The 22,328-nt window shown below is 39.5% G+C and overlaps 1 protein-coding gene across 1 annotated transcript; it reads left to right on the top strand.

Moving 5' to 3' along the window:
- Positions 1 to 11,392: 11,392 nt before the first annotated feature.
- Positions 11,393 to 14,819, top strand: LOC140237329 (growth/differentiation factor 8-like). The gene is made up of 2 exons (XM_072317267.1): positions 11,393 to 12,029; positions 14,098 to 14,819. The coding sequence occupies exons 1-2, from the start codon at positions 11,393 to 11,395 to the stop codon at positions 14,817 to 14,819; spliced, it is 1,359 nt and encodes a 452-aa protein (XP_072173368.1).
- The last annotated feature ends 7,509 nt before the right edge of the window (positions 14,820 to 22,328 follow it).

Here is a 22,328-nt window from a genome sequence, read left to right as displayed (position 1 = left end):
ATCAAAACAGAATTTTTCATTAGCATTGCAGTACATGTGCCACATAAGCAAGCGCACGCACACACACACACACACAGACACACACATTATATAAACTTTTATAAACTGTTGTAATGGCTCTTGAAGACCTCTTCACATGAGTCAACGTAATTTTAAATCGATGCTTCCTTAAAATATTTCCATTTGATTTAATTTGATGGACTATATCAATGGACTATATACTCAGATACAAACTTCATTTGTGCATGCTAGCTGGATATTATCGGGTTTTTTATACTTTGTTATATTTAATGTACCGAGAAATATTAAAATTGAATAAAATTGAAATTGGAATTACATTTGACTTTTTATGTTTGCATTATACATGACTTTTTTAAGCAGCAAAATATCGTATGAAAATCTAGTTTTAGTTAAGATATTGCTCTTAGAGTCACCTGTAGAATGGTGAAAACTTAGTTTGATATTTGAAATGTATTAAGAGTTGAAGAAGTATTAATCATGAATTGAATAACTATATATATATATTACAGTATATTTATTGAAGATATCAAAGCAATATTGGTGTATTGCCCTCCTGTTAATCCCAAGTACAAGTAGTATAGAATATAATTATAAAATCAATGTTTGGCGCCCAGATGAAGTGATATATGTAGGCCTATTCGTGTTTCACTTTACACCAAGTGAAAAAAGAAATACATGAATGCTATATACTCGATATGCCAATTTGTTTCAACAGTTGTAGGGGAAGTCCAGACGACTCTCATAATTCCACACCGTGTGGTAAATAATCGACAGCTTCATGTATAGATTTGTGGAATTTATTGTACCCCTTGAGCAGAGAAACCAATATTTTGGAAAACCCAAAACAAATTACACTTTTGAGATTATTTGGTGGCATTTGTTGATTGCATAATACCATTGGAATGTTATTTCGAAATCGCTATTTCGTTCCCGGTATAGCAGGATCCAATCTGCAAAATGCCCATAACGCTGAGTAGATTTTTGTATATGTGGTAAAATAAAGGAACCAAAAATAGCCTTCCAGTCACGTGACATTATGTTCATCTATAGTTGTGTGCTGTTTTCCCTTCCACTGGAAAGCAATTAAACGCCACTTTCTTTCTCTGCAGTTTGACAATATTCATAATTTTAAGTCATGGAGCGAAGATCAATGTATAGATTTGTGGCATTTATTGCGGTCCTTGAGCAGAGAAATCAATACTCTGTAAAACCCAAAACAAATTACACTGAACAAGGATGATGACATACGAGCCTCACATAATTCAGAAATGTAGTCATATAATTCCATTACAATACCACGTGCTTAACAAGTTCACCTGTGACGAATTTATGCATGCTTACTTCTTTTGTCCTGCTTCCTTGAGCCCTGACTTATACGTTATTATAGTGAGGCTGCCATGTCATCATCCTTGTTCAATGTGATTGGTTATAAATTTTATTCCTCATCCCAGTTACTATAAATTCTGAAACTCTGTACCCAGTATTCCCAATTCATAGTTGTTCATGTGTAAAAGTCTGAAAATCATCCGGAGGTCTCCTTTAAATCATGAACATGGTTGATTGCAGAATGGGTGTGAGCTAAAATGTAGGATTTTATTGCGAATCTCTAACGTTCGCTCTGTTGGCTGTTGTCTAAGCGGACCTAGGCTGTAGTATAGTTTCACATGTAATGCACAGGCGTCATGAGGTAACGACATAGTCTAGCAATGTTTCATGAACAACAAGAGCGATGAATGTGTAATACTTTTGTTTATGCTTACACAAGTCAAGTGTATAGATCTTTTAATAAAAAATGCTGCAGGAAGCTAAAAAGTTTTTGACTTGATTTTAGTTCTGCATTTAAAAAGAAACACAAACGTACATGTAAGTAGGCCGATATACACGTGGCATAATTTGATGCGAGATATCGATGGCTGTCTCTGAAAGCACAATATTCTATAAAAGATGCCTGCATTCAAATATGACAAAGAAAATTACATAAGAAAATAAGGTAGTAGGCCCCCAAATGGCCGTCCAAGAAGAGGAAAATGAAGAGGCGATATAGATAAAGTGAACTTTAGCCCAGAATGGGAAGGTGAATGCAATGTTACTGTATGTAGCTGTCATCACGTTTAGTCGGTTGAACCAAATTAGGTGTATGGTGTGAGTTTTCGCGCGCGTGACTGCGTATGTGAAGTTGATAATGGATACTTGTATTATAGACGATTACACCCTTATTATGCCATCAAAACTTCAAAAGAAAACAAGGTGAAGTACACTTTACAGTACTTACGAATCTAGATATCAGGCATGCATGTTTATGCTGTTACAAGGTGACGCAGAGTTTACACTTCCCATCGACCATCACAAGTACATTGTAGCGAGTACATTCTTTCGATTTGGCCGTTAAAGGGAAACTCTATATATTCAGTGGTTATGTTGATACAGTTAGCATAAACTTTCAATTGCTCCATTAAAGAGAAACTCAGTGTAATGTTTGGGTTACGTTTAACAAGAATGAGTAGGATCAAATAAACGAAAACAAAAAAGCAGTATTCATAGAACAAAATTGTGAAGTCATTGTCATCTATCCAAAATTAAAGAACTGTAGAAATGTATAACTTCCGCGATGTTTTCAGGAGATATCAATATCAGTTACAATCGCATAGGCCTGCGGAATAAGAATTAAACGATGTTGCTATCGCCTCTTTATCTTTTAAATAGCATTTAAATGAAAAATAGGACTTTGTGTCAATAATTTACCATTGAAATTAATCCTCTCTGAAGGTATCCATGCAGAATTATTCAAGCTCTAGAATGATATGATACGACAATCTCTCCTATTTCCTTTAAAGAATTTATCCATGGTTCAAAGTTATTCCAATGCGCAAGTGGCTGGGAGATTTTCGAGGCTATGACGTCATCAACCCACCTAATCGTATAACGTGTGACATGTGCGACTTATTTTACTGTTTCGTGCAGACGTGTCAAATTTTACCCCCATTCATTAAAGTTGAATTAATCACGAAGTGGAATTTTTCTACCACGCGTACTTTTTAATCTAGGGAATCGTGGAAATCAGGGACAGAGGAGGGCATTATAATGGCACGCACCGAAAATTTCATTTTCTACTTACAGCCAGTTGACGTCACATTCTCATTGGTCTCCATGTCCCCACATTATTGTGTGTGGTCCCGTAACTGAGATTTCTCACCCAGATTGAATTGTTAGAGATACTTCGCACATGTTGCCGCATTTTGTTTTGTGTTTTGACCGGCAGGAGTTATCGATCTGTTGCCTTGGAATATGATTTAATGGATGTGTAGTTTCTGATCGCTTGCTGCAAATTGTGACGAAATCGAATTTGATGTCAATAATTCAAGACGATCAAGACAAACACATTGTCCCCCTCAAAATGACGTAGAGGAGCAGCAATTATAATAACACCAAAGGAAAATGTATGGATACATCTATTTCTCAGCGCTTTGGCAGACTGGTTTACTGAAGTGTACATTTTTCTAATACATACAGGTATACTTCGTTATAAAGTCGTACAAATTTGATAACTATAGACAACCAGAAATTTTCCCTTAAGGCTTGCTCGACATTGCATCTGGTGATAAGAAGTAACTTAATTTTTAAGAAATAAGCTGCAAGCCTATTTTCCAGAAACGGGAGAATAGGTTAGCTTGATTTTAGATCTTAAAGACATTTGAATACATTATTGTAACTGGTCTATCGGTAGAAGAAAAGGGTTCGTGTAGAGGCAGAGGAAGCTTGAACCAGATTAGCTGTGTGACACATTAAGAAGAAAAGACAACAAACTAACCATTGATTTAATATGTGTGACTGGTTTGAATTGAGCGTGAGCGGGAGTAGACGTGATAAGAAGCTCTTGCCAAGTTTGCGCCCATCTTCATGACACAAACGATACAATCCTCCATGAAGATGCATCTATAGCCCTTGCTGAGAGACACAGCCCCGCCCCTCTATCTTCCTCTCCCCCACCTCTTCCCCGGTGCCGATCCTTTCACGTCCAGGAATACGCCCATCCATCAGACTTTTCATCTCAAACAATGAACATCTCCAGCAGTGAGTTGAAAGGAACTTACCAAACGGCAACAGAGTTAGCAGCTGTGATTGCTGAAGGAATTGTGTTCTTCATTCGGAAAGGCAGTGGTGTGTGTACAATATGTTTGTGTTATTTAAAGGTAATATACTGTACGATCGTCTTCAGCGAAGACGATGTGCCACAAAAACAAACAAAACAATAATCCAAAGAGAACAAACAATGAAATTAACAATTTACCATGTGTACATTACTTCCAAGTTCATGAATCTGTGCTTGCCATATACCACATGGCCGGCAGAGCCGTGGGGGCCGTGGGGGCTCGGGCCCCCACACTTTTTGTGCACCAGACACTTGGCCCCCACACTTTTTGTGCACCAGACAAAGAAATACATAAGGTGTCCCCACTTTGGGCCCCACACTTTTTTTTTAACCCGGAAGTACGTAAGCGGCACTCAATAGAAATAGGCCTAAATAGAGATCTTGAAGTGTGAGCGCGGTAAGGTTATGTTTTTCCACTGAAAACCTTTTTTTTTTTTTTTTTTTTTTTTTTTTTTGCTTGTCAGCTGAAGAAACCCGGAAATGGAAGGGGAGAGAGAAGGTGAGGACCTTTTTTTAAATTATTTTTTTTGCTTGTTAGCTCATGAAACCCGGAAGTGGGCCCCCACGCTTTTAAAAACTCTCCGCCGGCCCTGTACCAAGGCCCCCGTCACAGACCGGGGTCACAGAAAGCCAGATGGAAATATACAATGGTTTTGTGAAGTTGTCATCTGCCAATATGGTTTCCCCTCGAGAACAATGCTAAAAATGCATTGTGTATGAGATGTGTTTCAAGGTGACACTCAGCTTATGTATAGAATTCTCAAACTCCTCTATACAAGCAATGAAGAGCAGGCGACTGCTTCACCAAAATAATGTAGTTTCCATAATGTCAAGGAAAGGATAATGCAGGATCCAAAATGGAGTACAATTTTGTAAGGATATTGAACCCTCTTCAAACATGACTGTTATTGTTTTTATCGGACCGGTATTTCTTATTTTTATGGAATTTTGCAAAATTCATTTGATAGGCCTATCTTTGATTGCGACGATATGATTTGGCTCAGAAAGACTTATCAAATTGTTCGTTTGTTCGGTTTCTCGAGTTTGATATCACCAAGGTGTCAAACTGAGCTCCCCTGGTGTGAATACTTTCTTTTTATTAGATTCATTACGGGATGAAAAATACCTGTCATGCCTTCATCACTTGACGATTACCTTTGACCTTCTAGTACGAAAAACAAATTGCATTCAAGTAAGCTATGCATGACTATCAACGGCTGGAGATTGTGTGGAAAGCTTTCCAGACAATGGTTAAATCACAATCCATTCTATTTTTCACTGGAATTATCTGAATGTTTACATAGCGGCGACATAGATTAAAACAAATATTAAATCATCACCCGATAAGAATGAAGTCAATTTAGGAGAAGATCAGTCTTAACAACTATACTCCTCCTGGCATTGTCCGGTATTGTGTCACTCGAGCTTACAAGGGCGTTACACTTTTCAAGTGTAGTTGTTCGTAGCAGTTTCTATTCATTGTACATATGAGGGTGATTTGGGCGGTGGCAAGAAGGGAATCTATTATTCAATCTAAAATCTTGAAGTATGAGGTCCATCTAGGTCACTCTTGTCCACACCACGCTTCCAACGAAATTCATTCATTTCATTTCATTTCATTTCATATGGGACAAAAGTATAGAATACAATGTGACATTCTGATCAGACACGTCTTTTTTTTCAATAGTAGATTTCTGATCAGTCACATTATTTTTTTCTCAGTAGTAGAGGGTATTGTAAATCAGAGAAACACCTTTCGAACGATCACACGTACCCACCATAGAGCGAAATGTGACACACAAAAACACAATTACAAAGAAAAAAACATTCGGTAAATACATTAAATTCGTGACTATTATGAAAATATGAGCCTTTCCCATATGAGTCTCTTAGAGGTTAGACATTTGGATGTCTAATGGTTTCCTCTGAGAACCCAGTCAAACTCTGAGTCATGTATTATGATCACATGTTGAATGGTACATACATTACCAAGGAGTCCTACACAGAACTACTGAAATAGTTTTGGGCGAAATCTGCCTGAAAAGGCAGTTCTTTTAAAACGCGATAAAAACGCAAACACTTCCTAGAAAGTCCCCGCCCTTTGGCAGTTGGGATCTGTTATGGATAGACGTCTGTTTTTGTATTCTCTCTTAGACTGCGTTTTCACCTTTCTAACTCTGGAATGTGAAGATCAAGTACATTTTGGCCCTCTCTCCCTCCCCATCCCTCTCTCTCCGTTTGATACTTTCTGCAAACTGTCAAAAATTCACTATGATACAAGGACAAACGAATTTAATCGAGAAAAGATTCTCCGAAAGTTGAAAAAAAATGTCTTTGGCTAAGAAGTTTCATTTTCATTGCATTATGTATATTTGTATGATACATTTTGTGGGAAATTCGATAATCATATCCCAATCTGCAGAATTTATGGCAAATGTCATGTCAGTCTGCTTTGAAAATCAGAGAAGAATCCAAGCAAATTATAAGACAACGATGAGGAAAGGAATCTGTTCAGCCTATCCGTTTCTACAACATTTCACCAGAACAAGGTGGATTCGAAAAAAGAAAGAAAATAAAATAAGATAATGAATATCAAATTTTGAATAAAACAAGATACAATGAAATAATTGCAACTATGCATTAATTGATAAATTATTTTTTTTTTTTTTTTGATCATGGAATGTGGCAACAGTTAAAAATGTGTTTTGATAGTCTAATATATTGAAAATCATGCTCGGCTTTCGGATTTGCCTTTAATTCTAAAGATTGTTAGTGACCCAGTGAGGGTTTCCAACGGAGCGGGGCTGTAGTAAGTAAATCATAAACAAAATCATCGCTCCCTCCCCCCCCCCCCCTCTCTCTCTCTCTCTCTCGTCTAATCTGTGGAAGAGTTGTCTGGTATAACTTGCTTCAGAACTTACTTGTCCAAAGAATACATGTAGAGAGTCAGTTATTTTTATTTGATATTTAGGATGAATTTGTCTTTACCAAATGCACATTTTTTCATCATTAATATGGGGGAGATAATGAAGAAAATGATATAAATCGAGTGAAGGATGATAACTACCTCAAACACGGTATTAATTGATTGACAGGGTCATCAGTATGCAGACACTTTTTTATTTGGTAGGTTGTATCCATATTTTTCTAGGACTGAAGAAGAAAAACCATGAGTGTAAAGGACAATTTAGTATATTCATTGAGCGATATTATACATTTTACAATAATCGTGACACTGTAATAGTAATAGGTGCAATTTACATTTTGCCAAGTGCGTTAAATTAAATACTCAAGGCGCATTCGAAGATTCGAAGATTCGAGTACAATGGTAAGATAGAGAAATCGGAAAAGTTCCGATATCATGAAACAAAATTTTAAAATCTATTGAAAACTTACTTGTAAGTTTTCAATAGATTTTAAAGTTTCTCTCGCATCTTTACATTAAAACGATAAGGATTTATCACAATTCAGATACATAGATACATGAATGTATGACTCACAACATCGATACCTGGTGGTAGTTTCGCGCTCTGATGCAACTCCATAATCTGTCTTTTTGATTTGTCAGTAATTTATTTCCAGAAGAAGCAGAAGGTCATGACTCCACAGATGGTCATCATTAGGAAAGAGACAATGTCTACATGTTGTGATATCTGTCTCCCGCTAGCATGTTCTGGAATAAATCCCATTGTTCACTTCGAGCTCTGCCCTTATGGACCGCGTATGGGTGTAGAGTATATGGATGGGGTGGGTGATAGGGTGGGGAGGATTTTAGAGTAGCGATCGGATGACATACCGTTAAGGCATCAAATATTTAGTTTGTCAGCAATAGATAAATAATTAAATAAATGTAATAACTAGCTAACTAAATAAATGAATAGATTGATTAATTAATTGATTAATTAATCAATTGATTAATTAAATATTATTAATTAATGATGATTTAGTATGACTAAAGAGCTATGACTGTGGGATGGGTCCGTGAGAAGGTTAATAACATCAAGCTTTCCGATGTCATGTTAAAAGTACAGTAACCAGTATTTCTGTATTCTGAACTCTTAAAATGGGGTATGTTAGCAAGAATAATAATGTTACAATGGTAATCATGAGGATTGACATGGTCTCATTTAGCCAGCGCAATCTTTCTCTACAACTTACTTCTCTCCGATCCGTGGGCCTCACGACTGTCATTATCCCAGCCGTGGCAGGTTTCGGACAAAGAGGCACATCGTGACAATTTGTCAGTGGTTGAAAGCGAACGGGGCTAGATTCGAACTCAGGCCCTCGCATTTGAAAGACTTGGACCTTTTCCCTAAACCACGGGGAGAATCTCCTATACTTTTCCACGCCAGTTAAAACACAGGACGGTATTACTTTTCAAGCAACTGACATTTCGCGAAACCGATTGAAATTATCCTTTTTATGATTTGAATGCATATGTTCATTTCTAGTTTGTTTGTTTTTTTTAATTAAGAAAATCAGTGCTGTACAATTTACGGCAAACATTCACCCATTTTCATACATATATTTCCACTTTTCAAATATTACTCAATAATTTTGTTCAATTGGCTTTCTGTTATAATTCAATTTATATTTTTAATATGAAAAAAAAAAGAATGCAGAAATATGAATCAATCAATCACTTAATCAATGCATACTGCGATTGGGCGGAGTTCTCTAAGTGGGGAATGTACATAGGCTGCTCTCAAAGAGACCATAGCACACATCAAGCATGTATAGTTCTGAACTTTTAGATAGGAAAACAGGAGACATGCCTGACCCCTATAGTGCCACCCCTCCCTCCCCGTCCCCCCCCCCCCAAAAAAAAATGAAATAAAAGAATGTTAAGAATGCTCGCTGGGTAGATGGTTGGATTTAACGAACATGCTTAACCTCGTCACTCATGAATTCATCGTTCTCATCTCACAAAACCACACAACCATACTTGGACAATGTTGTTCCCAGCAAATCTCGAACAGTGGAAAGAGTAATTTCTTAAAGTGATATCCCCTCAGTTTTCTTTTCCGCCAGTTTTCCTATCTTTCTGATTCGACGTACAATTTCTCCAGGAGACATTATGCTCGTTTGCTGTGTATACATTGGAATAAATGCCTGTGAGCGTCATTATTTATTCTGATGTAAAGTATATTGACGATAGTTTTCTATCAAGAACATTCAAAAGGTTAATGTGACGATACATAGACAAAGTATGTGGGAGGTACGATTCTGGTGACCTCATAATCATCCTACATTTTCAGTTATCTGTCGAGCTCCATTTGACATTCATAGTCGTGACTTTATCAAGTTGTTGAAAGATTTTTATCATTTCAATCATCTGCGAGTTTTTCTTTTTAATCAGGATAGCAATTCATGAAAAGAAAAGTTGTCATCAAATGCACCTTCTGTTAAACAACCGGGGCACAACGTCACTCGGCACACGAACGCAAGGCACCCCACGCACTGGCCGTCCGTGTGTCACGTCGATGTTGAGCGGTTTCCCTGGTAGCGGGCAGAGGGAACGCTCCATCTCCACAACTGTGACTTTAATCGAATCAGAGAAGCAGTGCGCGTTGCGGGCCTAAACGGTTTACCCCCAGCCCCCCTAGGAATTCAGATCCCACCCTACATGAACCTGATGCACGGTTTGCGGTTGATAACCGCGATGCTGTTTACCACACTTGGCCTTACCCCTCCGACCCCCAGTTTCGACTTTCATCTTCTCTACCCAATCATCCTCTTTAACCCTTACTTGTACTCGTTTCCGCGTGTATTCTCGGTCTCCTGACGATCAATAGCGTAGATCAAGACCTTAGTGTTTCTAGGATTGGATAAAATGTCATCATCAATGCGTTATTAGCATCGACATGATTATGATCTCTATGTAATTCGCTGTGAAGAAAGGAAAAAGAATCACATTTGATTTCCCCACACCCAATCGTCATGCTGCAATCTGCGGTATTAAGCCCGTGTTTGCACTTTGAATCCCTATAGCCGCCCACGAGCCTCTCCAACGCTCGCCGACAAATGCTAAAGGTGCATTACACGTCCTGCCTCTTTTCATTGGGCTCATTTCGACAACCCTTTGAAACAGGGTGGGAAAGGAGATGAACAAATGCCATCCTTTGGAGGAAGAGCAAATTGCAAGTCTCCAATAGATTAGCATTCTCATTTATTGTACCACAACAGTTTTAATCCATATTATTACCCGGTACAAATCATACCTGTAGGCCTACCTACATTTCCCGGAGATAGTCATCTCCAGACATGGTATACTTCTCCGTATTTTTCCCTTTTCTCGTGCGTTGTCTTAGTTTTTGTTTACACTAACCTACCTCAATCTACTAATGTTTCCCATTCTGTAAGTCTCTCCCCTCTTCCACTCCGTTGTCCTCTCTTCTTTTTCTCTGCCCTTCACACTTTCTCTAAATCATTCTCTCCCTCTCTATAACTCTATTAGCATCTTTCCCACTACCACCCAGTCGTTCCTCTTTCTGGCCTTTTGAGAGAATCAGCCAACAATGGGGAAATTACTTGCGTCATATGGCGCTACTGATATCGTTGAAGCCTGATTCGCAATGGCTGTCAAACCTGCCATTCCCTGACGTGCCGGTATGTCAGAGCGCAAAACTCGCAGGGCACATGAAGGAATTTACCTTGGCACACAATTCGATCAGTCACGTGTCACGTTTACCAATTTTCTCCTCTGTTGTCATGTTGTGATGTTATGCGAGCGAGTGTGCGAGAACGCCTCAGTGTATAGAGTGTGCGTGTGTGTGTGTGTGCATGTGTGTCTGTGTGTGCGTACGTGTGTGTGCGTGTGTATGTGTATGTGTGTGTGATGGATACTTTCATACAACTTGTCAATCTATCACAGCGTCGATTGTCTCATGACAATCCGAATGAACGAGCGAAAGCCGGGCATTCAAGGTGAAAATCATTTCATATTTACGGAAATGTCGCTCGCTGGTCGCTCCCATTCGGCGGAGGCATGTAAATGCGATTAGCATGATTGTTCGGCTCTTCCTACTGGGGACCTGCCGAACATGGTGCTGGGCCAAAGAGGGGCGTCGCAAATGATTGCATCGTAAGACACTCTTGGATCGTGGTCTATGAGGTAGAGAGACAGCCATATTTCAGGTCCAGTAGCTCTTGCCTGCTCGTCAGCTCCGTGTACTGACGAAGAAAAATATTGCGGCGTCTCTCATCAAAGAATCATCCACAATGTCCAGCTCCTCATCACATCCTCTGCAAGCCTGCATCGTCTGTCTCGTGTTGCTATGCAACTGCATCCACCTCTGGGCAACGCCGACCCGCATTGCAGAGTGGCCCAAACTGCAACTCTTCGGCGAAAATGCTCGTGTGACTCTGAGTCGAGAGATCCGGAGATCGACGATGTCGATGGCAGCGAGTAACCATCCGGAAGTCGCACCCGGTCTTTCGTCTTCCCCATCTTCCACGAAATCCTCGTCGAAATCGAAGATGGCTTCGTCGTCAACTTCGTCGTCGATGTCGACTCCGCCGTCGTCTACAATGACATTTGGATGTGCAAGTTGCAAACTGCGAGGTCTAGATGGTAGTTACCCCGGAGAGCAAGGTTCGAGACCATCGACGATGACGGCAACTGAGAAGCAACTTAGGATCCAAGCCCTCAAGCGGCAGATTCTCGACGCCCTAAACCTCTCAGAGCCTCCGAAGCTTAAAGCAAACCCACCAACGATCAGCCAAGATGTCATGGAAAAGGTCTTCGGTGAATCAGAAAATGCCAACAACAAAGCTGATGACAGGGAGGACGACGACGTTGACAACATGGACAGTGACTTCAAAGAAAAAGACAAACAGTTCATACTGGGAGTGGCAGGTAAGACGATTTTACTGTAAACGTGCTTAGGTAAGAAAATAAAAGAAAAATAAAAACACGTAGTGGATATTTTGAAAGGGAAGAGGCTAAGACACGGTAGTGTCCAGTTGTATCCCGGGGTAATAATTGAGAGCATTTTGAAATGATTTTGATGACAATATCCACCCAATGTTAAAAAAAAAAAAAATGAGCCATCAGCAAACAGCAGAAAGTGAATCGCAGTAAGGTCGTGTGGGCTTGTGTGGGCGGGACAGTGTGTGGAGGGAACCGGGACAAATAATTTTATGGTTCCTTGGACAAACTGACGAGCGCAGTGTCGTTGGGTTGATCGTTAAGAAGATCTATACTCGTCATGATACCTGCAAAACATTTCACAAAAGGAAACATCAACATCTGTTTGTATTATCACATCCTTTGAATCAAATGAACCGAATCATATTCATCATAGGATGATGGTTTGATGCTACACTATACAGGAGATAAATTATGATTTCATCATTTTGGCATCCGATTTTATTGACACAGTTACACGAAAGAAAAACAAACCTGGGAAAAGATGACAAAAGACTTTGTCGTCACTTGCAAGTCAGAGAGAGATCAACAGAAAGAGAGAGAGATAGAGAGGGAGAGATAGAGAGAGAGAGAGAGAGCAGTGGGAGGAATGCGTTGATTGGTCAGCCGCGTGTCACATGACTTCGAAAACTCTTAGATCTTTGCTCAGTAGAGCACAATGTTTTATTACGCCCAGGTGCGGCTAATACTTTCACCTTTATAGTACATCTGCGCATTGATGAAAGGGGCGTAGGTTTCGCAACTTATTTGGTGAGAAAACATTCCCTCCCCACCCTCGAGAGAGACGAAGGCCTGTTGTTGGTTTTTCTGTAAAAACTGCACAAATATAGGGGAGACTGTCGCAGGTCAGATCTCTCCCTGAATCAGTAATGATGCAGCTAAATGTACTTCCCAATCGAACCAGGAACGTGAGCCACAGATGTAAACAAACGAATCTACCAGAACTCGGTGAACGTCGAATCCTCCAGGAGCTATCAACGGGTTGCAGTTGCGAGGGAACTGCTCATCCTGCGAACTTCCCATTTTCCTCATTCTTTCACAAAATTTGATCTCTGTCATTTCATAGGTAAGCCTTTGCGGAAGTTACTTAGTAAGTTGTACACAACACAAATTCGCACTAACACACATACACACAAATAGTAGAATGTATACGTACGTACAAACATACATTCTAAAAAGATAATTTTTGCACACATTCAATCGGGTTTTTTTGTCTGTTTGTCTGTTATATATAATAATAATATATCGGCTTTGTGCGTTCAGTTTATTTGCACTACAATCCTCACCTCATCAGATTTCAATAGGTGACATCATGTCAATGTGTCCGCCTTGTACTTTCCACAAATACATCGCACCTAGAAGGAAATATATATTTCAGTAATTTTGCATCCTTTTATGGCCCTAAGGTATACTGCTACCCAGAAAAGATAACCACCTGTAAGTTGTTGATTTTTGTTTGTTTGTTTGTTTGTTTGTTTGTTTTTTTTTTTTTTTTTTTTTACCGATGCTCTCCCAATTGACAGTTTTTCAAAATCTGACATGGACGAATAATGAGCGTGACTTTTGGCCTGAAAGAAATCTACTTGACATAAACAAACCTCAAGAATGGAAAGGACTCCTCTTTGAATCCGGAAAAGTCACAGATTTTTGCCCCTTTAATTTCGTCAGGATCGATATATCCTCGTTTGGTTCATTTCATGCTTCTCCCGTATGACAAAAATGTTACGATCATCGTTAGTTGCCTTTTAGTTCTTTGATGAATAGAGCTTGCCGAAAGAAAAGCTTTATTGATGATAATAATGACGATAATGATAACATTATGATGACGATGACCATGTAATATTGATGATGATAATGGTGATGATTCTAATATTAACAGCAATGATGGTTATATAAGCGTGAAAGTTTAATAAAGCTCTTTATCAAAGACGCATAATCTCATTCGTGAATAAAGTCTTTGTATCTATTCTCTTTCACGAATATTTCTCCCTTTAAGGACCAGCGAACGGCATTGGCAACGACTTGGCGGTGAAAATGCGCTTCTTCCTCTCGGAGAGCGTACAGGTGGCGGAAGTCGTGGACGGGAAGCTGTGGATCCATGTTTTGAATTCAACTAGCGCCATCAGGCGGTCTGTCGTGGTGACGCAGAGGTTGGCGCAGACAAACATCGTCGCGTCTCAACGTGTCAATGACACCGGCGGATGGATCGGCATCGATCTGTCGCCATCCTGGTCGTCTAGTGAACCATCCGTCGTGTTCGAGGTGACCGCGGATCCCGCCCACGAGGCCACGATCAACATGACTGCCAGGCCGATTCTGGAAGTGAGGGTGTTGACGCGCGTGCGTCGCGACGAGGTGCGTCGACGCGCGCGCCGCGGAGCGACATGCAAGTCGAACAATCCGTCCACGTGCTGTCTGCAGGCGTTCACCGTCACAAAGACAGAGTTGGGCTGGGACTGGCTCATTCATCCGACAGAAATGGTCGTGAACTACTGCCGTGGCTCGTGTGACTCCGGCATCTACCACATGTACAACCACTCCGACATCATGTACACACGTGGTATGCTAGAGACCGACCCCAGCTTGCGCGCACTCCTAATGCCGTGCTGTACATCGAAACGACTGGCGTCAGTTCAACTGATTTACTATCAAGACGGATCGGCAATGACCACAAAGAACATACCAAACCTGAAAGTACTGGAATGTGGATGTGCGTGATCTCTTCATCCGAATAAGACATGACGCTATCATTTCCGTGTTTGTCTGATTTCATTTCTTTCTGCATTATACCAAAGTCGTAGCATGAGGCACTGCAAAGTGTATTACTTTTTAAGTCCTTTTTTTCTACCATGTACAGACTGCGTGTGCCGTCCTCGTCTAACATCTGACCTAGTGCAAAGGGATCTTCTGAAATTATATGAATGAATGATGTTAGATTAATGTCAGCCCACAGTCGTATCATAATTGTTTACAGTATATGAACACATGCCATGGATTTGCGATTGAGTTTTATACTGTATCAACTTTGTGTGTGAAATTGAGGGCTTGCCTGGTGTTGGACGCCTGCAAAAGCAAGTGTTCTGGTGACATTATTATTATTATTATTATTATTATTATTATTATTATTATTATTATTATTATTGTCATTATTGTTATTACTATAATTATTACTATCATTATCAGTGACGTTATGATTAAAGTTACTTTTGTACTCGAAATGAAAATATGAAAAAAGAAGATGAGATTCCTTTTAATAGCAGTTGCCAAGGTGGATATGGCTGAGACGTATCAGGACAATTACCCCCCGGAGGACAATTACCCCGGCTAAATACTGGTTAGTGATGGGTTAGGGTTACTGTTAGGTTTAGGATTAGAGCTTGGGTTAGGGTAAGGATTAGTTTCAGGATTATGATTAGGGCTGGGGTCAGGGGAAGTGTCTGGGGTAATTGTCCAGGGGGTAATTGCCAGAGACCCAGATGAATAATTTCCTACGTCAACGCGTCACACACCAGTCCTTACATCGATCACTCACAGCGACAATTACCAAAGATTTAATGGCCAATTTGATATTTTTCTAAATCCTCCCACATCCCACCCACCAAAAATAGAAACTACATGGAGAGAAGATCATTGTTTCCTTTAACCTGCTATTTTTGGTATCGGATTTTATTCAAAGAAGTGATGGAACCATGAGTTTCGACGTACAGTATCTTCAAAATAATTGGCTGACTTAGAAATCGTTAGGGATGGTGATTAACATTAACATTATAACATGACATAATTATGTCAAGTGTAAAAACAAAATACAAACAAAATCAACCAATGTAAGCACTAGTTGGAGTGCACATAATGAAGGAAAGGGTTAATCGAAAATGAGACAGAGATTCATGTTATAGCTATCCGTAGGATGGAATTAATCTACTATGAGAAAATATCGATACATTTTAATAAACACATGGTTAACACTCAATCTTCTCAGTTCAGTATTCGGCGGAAAGTGATAGAAAGAAGTATGAAATCAGCAGATATTAATTGTTTCTTCAAAGCATGTTTCGAGAACAAGATTGTCATCAGAACATCATTGTTATCCACCAAAGGAGCATGTTACTGACTTCATCAAGGAATGCTCGTCAAGAGTATTGCATGTTATGAAATGAATGAGATATGACATAGGCTTACCTGTTGGATATCAATTTTCACGCCAGTCAGTGCTGATAATCAAAAGTATTATACAACATGTACGATGTTAGCTCTTCTGCTGAAGATTGCATCCTGTCCCATAGTGCAGGGTGACGCACAGGTAGATGACGCGTGAGTGAGTTATGCCGATCTATGAGTCTTCGGCACCAACTTGAAGACGTCTGTAACAGTGTAAGTGTCAAATTCGAATCTACAATTCGAAGACAAAAAGGCATGCTGACAAGCATTATATCAATCAATATTATGAGGATGAAAGCATTCCGTGGCAGCATGTATTGGAAATTTTGGCATTTGGCCGTGTAGCCCTTCAAGCAAACGTGTAGTAGAAATGCATGAACAAAATCCCTCTGTCATTTGCAAATTCTTTCACAGGAAACTCCCATAAAAAAAAAATAAATAAATAAAAAAACACTTATCGCTGAAATAACAAGTCCTATTCATGCCAGCAATAAATTGTACTCGTATCTACCCAGCTGTTATTCTGTGTAAGAACTAAGCGCAACAATCATCATTGTATCATGTTGCAGTTTGAATGATGATAGCCAACGATTACTACACGTATGATTGGTCTTCCAAAGAGAATGAGTAGCAAAGCGGGAAGGATGAAACCTGCGTGTCCACGGCGAGGCGTTGATGCTTACAGCGCCCTCTGTCGCCGTCAACCAAAACAATATTCAGTGCGTGACATGGAGTCAACCTTTCTGAATTGATTCTGGAGGAGTTGCTTTATTTCCTCTTGAGTACGTTCTGAACAGCTCCGGTTTATTTGGCCCGAAATTATTTTTCCGCGATGGTGATATCACATCGCGTGGTATCACATCTTCCGGAATTTAAATAAACAACGCGCTTTGATTGATTGGTTGGAGTTAACATGACAATGCATAATTGTTAAAGAGTAAACGCTCTTGGTTCGTATAAGGTACTTTTAACAGTATATAGACCGATTTAATCAGGTGAAAAGACTGTGCCTTGACATCCACGTACTTATGCCTGTGTTTGCCACAATCTCGTATATAAATGAATGTTTCATTCGTCTGTTAGATGAGATCTTGCTGATTGGTACAAATGTTTGTCTGTCTGTTTGAAATGAAAAGACTTTAATGCAGAAAAGGGATTATGTGTATGCTAAAAGTTCATTTGATTTAATTGTAGTTTGGATTGATGTAAAATTCAAATATCTTTTTATACCAAATATAAGTAAGTAATCATTACAAAAACACACACAATCGAATATGAAATAATATTTGCAGACTGCCAGTGCATAATTCAATAGTATATGTATTATATGTTGATGCAATTGATTTTTTTTTCTTTGCCAAACGCATTGTATGAATGATGTTTCAAACACTGGCATGTTTTGTCCCATCAGAGTATTGTATTTTGTATTGTTTTGTATGGTATTGTATTGTCTTGTATCTTGGCTCTCATTTCATTTCATATATTGATCTATTGCAAGAAATGTTTGCAAAAATTTCATCATCACTGACAAACTGCGTTTGAACTGTGAGCACGCAAATGAAATAGTGCGTGCCCCAAGAGAATTTTAAAGCTCTCTTCAGTGATGTTTAAAGAAAGAAGGAATTATGCAATAAATTGAATGAAAATCATCGCCTTTGAAAGTCTGAAGACCCCGATATTTTGTCTGAAGTGTCTCTGTGTGTTAATGTTGTTCGATGAATCTGTCAATAAAATTAATTAATTTTTCGACGTTTGATGTACAGCGATCCTTCTAGCCGAAGCAATAGGCCTTAATGGTTTTCAGTATACCTGCTGATGTTTCGGTTCGATTTCTCTGTTACAGGTGGACTCTATATTTTCCTAAAGGTTGATGTTGTCGGGTCGAGTTGTCCTCATGAGAACTTTCTACAAGACTAAAATTCTTCTCACTGTCAACCTACTTCATTAGCAAAGTGGTTTAGAATTTTCAAATAAGGAATCCGCGGTTGGGCATCGCACGTTACCTGGAATATACATTGGACATCCGATCCAAGAGTGAGTTTGGTAGAGATTAGGTTTACATTTACATGAACCTGGGCATGGGATTTTGTCTTGGGCATTCGTGTTGAGGCAAAGTCTGCATTAAGATGATAGAGCTGCCCGAAGAAAGATGAACATGTACACGATGTACTACAATACTGAGATATGATTCATTTTGTTATAAAGATTGTCTTCTACATTTGAGATGTCTTTGCTCTTGCTTCAATAGATATATTTCTCATATTTCCCCGTTTAGTTTCATAAGTCTAGTGATGATGTTGATGAGAAACAACATACTCATACGCAACAGTTTCCATACCTGCTTTGATATAACTATAAAAAGATGAAATCCCCTAATCAGTGTATGAATGCATAACATGCGTGTGTCCGTGTATGTTGAAGAGTGTGTGCATCTAGACAGTCTCGATGTTCCTACATAGGTTTATGAAATAGGATGGCACATTTTTTCACGAATCTAAATACACGATCAATGCGAGGTGCTGATTCTAGTTGGGAACTATACCAGAGTGTGACTGGATTTTTACTCCAGTTCTTCTTCCTCTGTGTTGTTCTGACCTTTCCGAACATTTCTTTCACAAAACAGGTGTCTGTAACAGTAGGCGGTTGGAATGTAATCAATATTTCAGCAGCAAGATGTCATGAACGTATGCACGCCAAACACATAAACAAAAACATGAAGCCAACAAACAAACAAATAAGATTATTTTATAGTTTTCCATGCCTTTGTGTCGCGTTTGCGCATGAGATGCGCATGCGTGCTTCGTGAATATCCGTGTAAATGTCCATGAGTGCTCGCGCTTCTGTGTGCAATTGCCATCATTTGCGTATACGTGTCTGTGTGTGCGTGTGTGCGCGTGTGTGTATGTGCGCGCGCGCTGGCGCGTCTGTTATCGTGGAAGGGGAGTTCGAAATCCCAGAACAATATCCCGACTTTCGTTCAAAACAAATTGACACGGCGTAAATCATCCAAAGAGCCAACCAGCTGGCGTTTCACGATCATACTATTATGAAGGGAGAGAGAGCAAACAAACAAATCAAAAAGACATTCCTGCACGTCTGCGCAACACCGTCCCTTGGTAGCAAGAAACACAGACGAAGGAAGTTGATACAGACTACCCGGTAGTATCTCATTGGATCAGGTATCCCAGTGTTGTTCTTCTCAACTACGACGCCAAAGCGTTTGTTGATTGGATCAAATCGTTTTATGTTTGTTTTTTTTTAAGACACAATAAATGCAACGTATGTGAAAACATATATAATTTCAAGGTGCGTCACTCCAGGAAGGTTCCAAATAAGACATTCATATTCACTGAATAACAAACTTTTCCGTGTAGTTCTCTTTTAAAATATATTAGAGTCATTTTTGTGTGTTTCAAACAAAGCAAGTAACATCATAAGTAGTTCGTCATATTAGTAGTTTGCGATGCACCATACGAATAGGCCTATATGCGGCAAAGAAGGATACAGATACCGAGTATTACGCACTTTGCTTCTTTTTTTTGGGGGGGGGGGGGGCAGCGTTTTCTCATTAAATCATAATCTTTGACAATTCGTTTCTTAAGTTGAATGCAATTAGCAGCCTTCGGCTATTCTGCGTTGCCTAAGGTTAGCATATGGTTAGGAAGCGACAACACCTTTAAAAATAAGATATAAAAACCAGTATCGATTACGTGGACAATGGTGAATATTTGAAAACTTGCAGATACAAAACAGCTACAAAAGCAGCTGTATGATATATCCTGTTCCGCTTTCCTTTGTATACATCATTCCTATCTTTTATTTCACTTGTCATCATCTCTAGTTTCCCTGTCTAAACAATTCTGACAGCACAACTAATCACATCAAGGGACAATGTATATGGCACTTAGATCTTTATAGAGTACTATAGTCGCTATGTGGTGTATAGAGTGGACTGAGATTAACAGTGAAGTTACTGCGCATGCTCACGTACAGTACACTGACTCAATTACGACCCCCCACTCCCTCCCCCGAAAAAAAAATCAATATCAGGAGACAATAATAATATGCAAGTCCCACTTGTATAATTAGTACATGATAGACACACCTCCTGCTTCCGCCAGCCACGAATGTTCTCTGTAATTAGCTCACGTGTACATTGGCACGAATGACATTCCGTTTTTCTCAGTTGGCTAGGCACTTCACTTGTAATGTTCTGAAAGCAGCATAATGCATGAGCTTGCGCCCGACGTAACAACCTATGGAATACATGTTTACACGAATCTTGCGCAGAGCAGGTGACCACGATAATCTGTCAATATATCACCTGGAGATAGTATACATCATTTCATTGTTTTCCCTTGAATGAATTATTTTTTTTTCCTGTTAATATTGCCAAATACCAGGCTTAGGCCTACTGTCTGGTGAATATGCTGGGAAACACCGTTCGTCAGGATCATTATGAATAGCCATCGCATCACAGATGCTTATCTCAGTGAATTGACGAACCCAAATGCCTGTTGGAACATAACCCCCCCCCCTTTTTTTTTTTCCTGCTCATGCGCAAAGTGGAATTACGAGCTGGTCTATTGTGCGGATATAGGAAGTACATTATTCTGCTTTAGCTATTTGATGCTTCAATCTTTAATGTCATTCCTGGCACATTCTTACAGATGAATAGAAGTATATTACCTGAGCTGAAAGGGAGGGTGGAATCATTTGGTTTGCGCATGCTCAGTCGCTTTCAATCCTCTAGATACCAGCCGCTATTAGGCCTACGTACAATGTGATGCACGTAAACGAGAACAAGTCTGCTTCGGCTTCCCACATGTGTTCCAGGTCTTCAACTTCACCTTTAAACCCTGATCATTCAAGTTTATTGCCCGGCGAAAGTGGCGCATAATACTTCCCCATGGTGGCTCGTAAATCAAACGTCGCAACTAGCTACGTCACTCGGTGGAAGAAATGTGACCTTTATTCCTCATGCTGCCACGATGATTCTCATGAACGCGATGAAAAGGTAACGGGAGAGAAGAACCCGCACAGGTGTGTGCAGATAGACCCCCTCCCTCCCCTCTCTCTTTCTCTTCCTTCCTATCAGCCCCCTCCCCCGAAAGACATTCCTCTGGTGTTTCACGTTGACTTTCATGTGGTGTATTTGCTGATTTATGCATACCTCGCTCGCAAATGCTAAGACAGCTGGCTGTGTGATTTACAGCAAGTAACCCCCCCCCCCCTCCGTTCAAGCATTCTTGTATGCATCTAAACACTATACAGAGGTTCGTGACGTACGAAAAAAAAATCCAAACATATTGGATATTGCGATTGAATTATGAAATCCACTTTTCAAACTTATCGTTAATAACCCTCTTTGGCAAACACTCGTGCAAAAAGAAGTCTAGTATGTGAGACTGCGGTTACCTGTGAATTCATGTTCAATAAAAGCAAAAAACAAAAAACAAAAACAAACAAAAACAAACAAACAAACAAACAACATATGCATCGTGTGGATAGTTCTGACAGCAATACTTTAAAGTTACTGATTAATTTGAATTTTTTTTTCATCGCAGAGGAGATGATGTTCGCAAGTGAGTGAATTTTGAACAGCGCTAATTTGGATACTCACGCCAGGTAACGCGTGGCATAATAATTCAATTAAAAAGGCATTCCAGACGTTTTTCAAAATTTCACATCATGCAGTACATAAATCGACAGCAATTTGTGAGATGAATTATCGGTGATTAAAAAGAGGTGCCACTTTAATACCGCAATAACATAATTTTAGTTACAAAATCAAATTGATCTGTAACATCAAAATACTTAAGTTAAATCAATGAAAACAGTTAGCGCATATTCTTTATCATCAGATTTTGTCACTCCCGGCCCTTCCTTAATTCACTCATTTTTATGCCCTGTTACAATAAAACCTCTTCCGGACCGGACCTTCCGGAAATTGATAAACTGAAAGAAAATGGTGATGAAAATGGGCGGGAAAAAAAAAAAAACTTAGCACAATTAAAACGATGACTTTGATCATAATCTGTTTAAATGGAAATCGTAAAGAATGTGTGA

The sequence above is a fragment of the Diadema setosum genome, chromosome 13, assembly GCF_964275005.1.
Source record: "Diadema setosum chromosome 13, eeDiaSeto1, whole genome shotgun sequence".
Classification (NCBI taxonomy): domain Eukaryota; kingdom Metazoa; phylum Echinodermata; class Echinoidea; order Diadematoida; family Diadematidae; genus Diadema; species Diadema setosum.
Note: the sequence above shows the minus strand (reverse complement) of the source record. Positions and strands in the feature narration are given on the sequence as shown.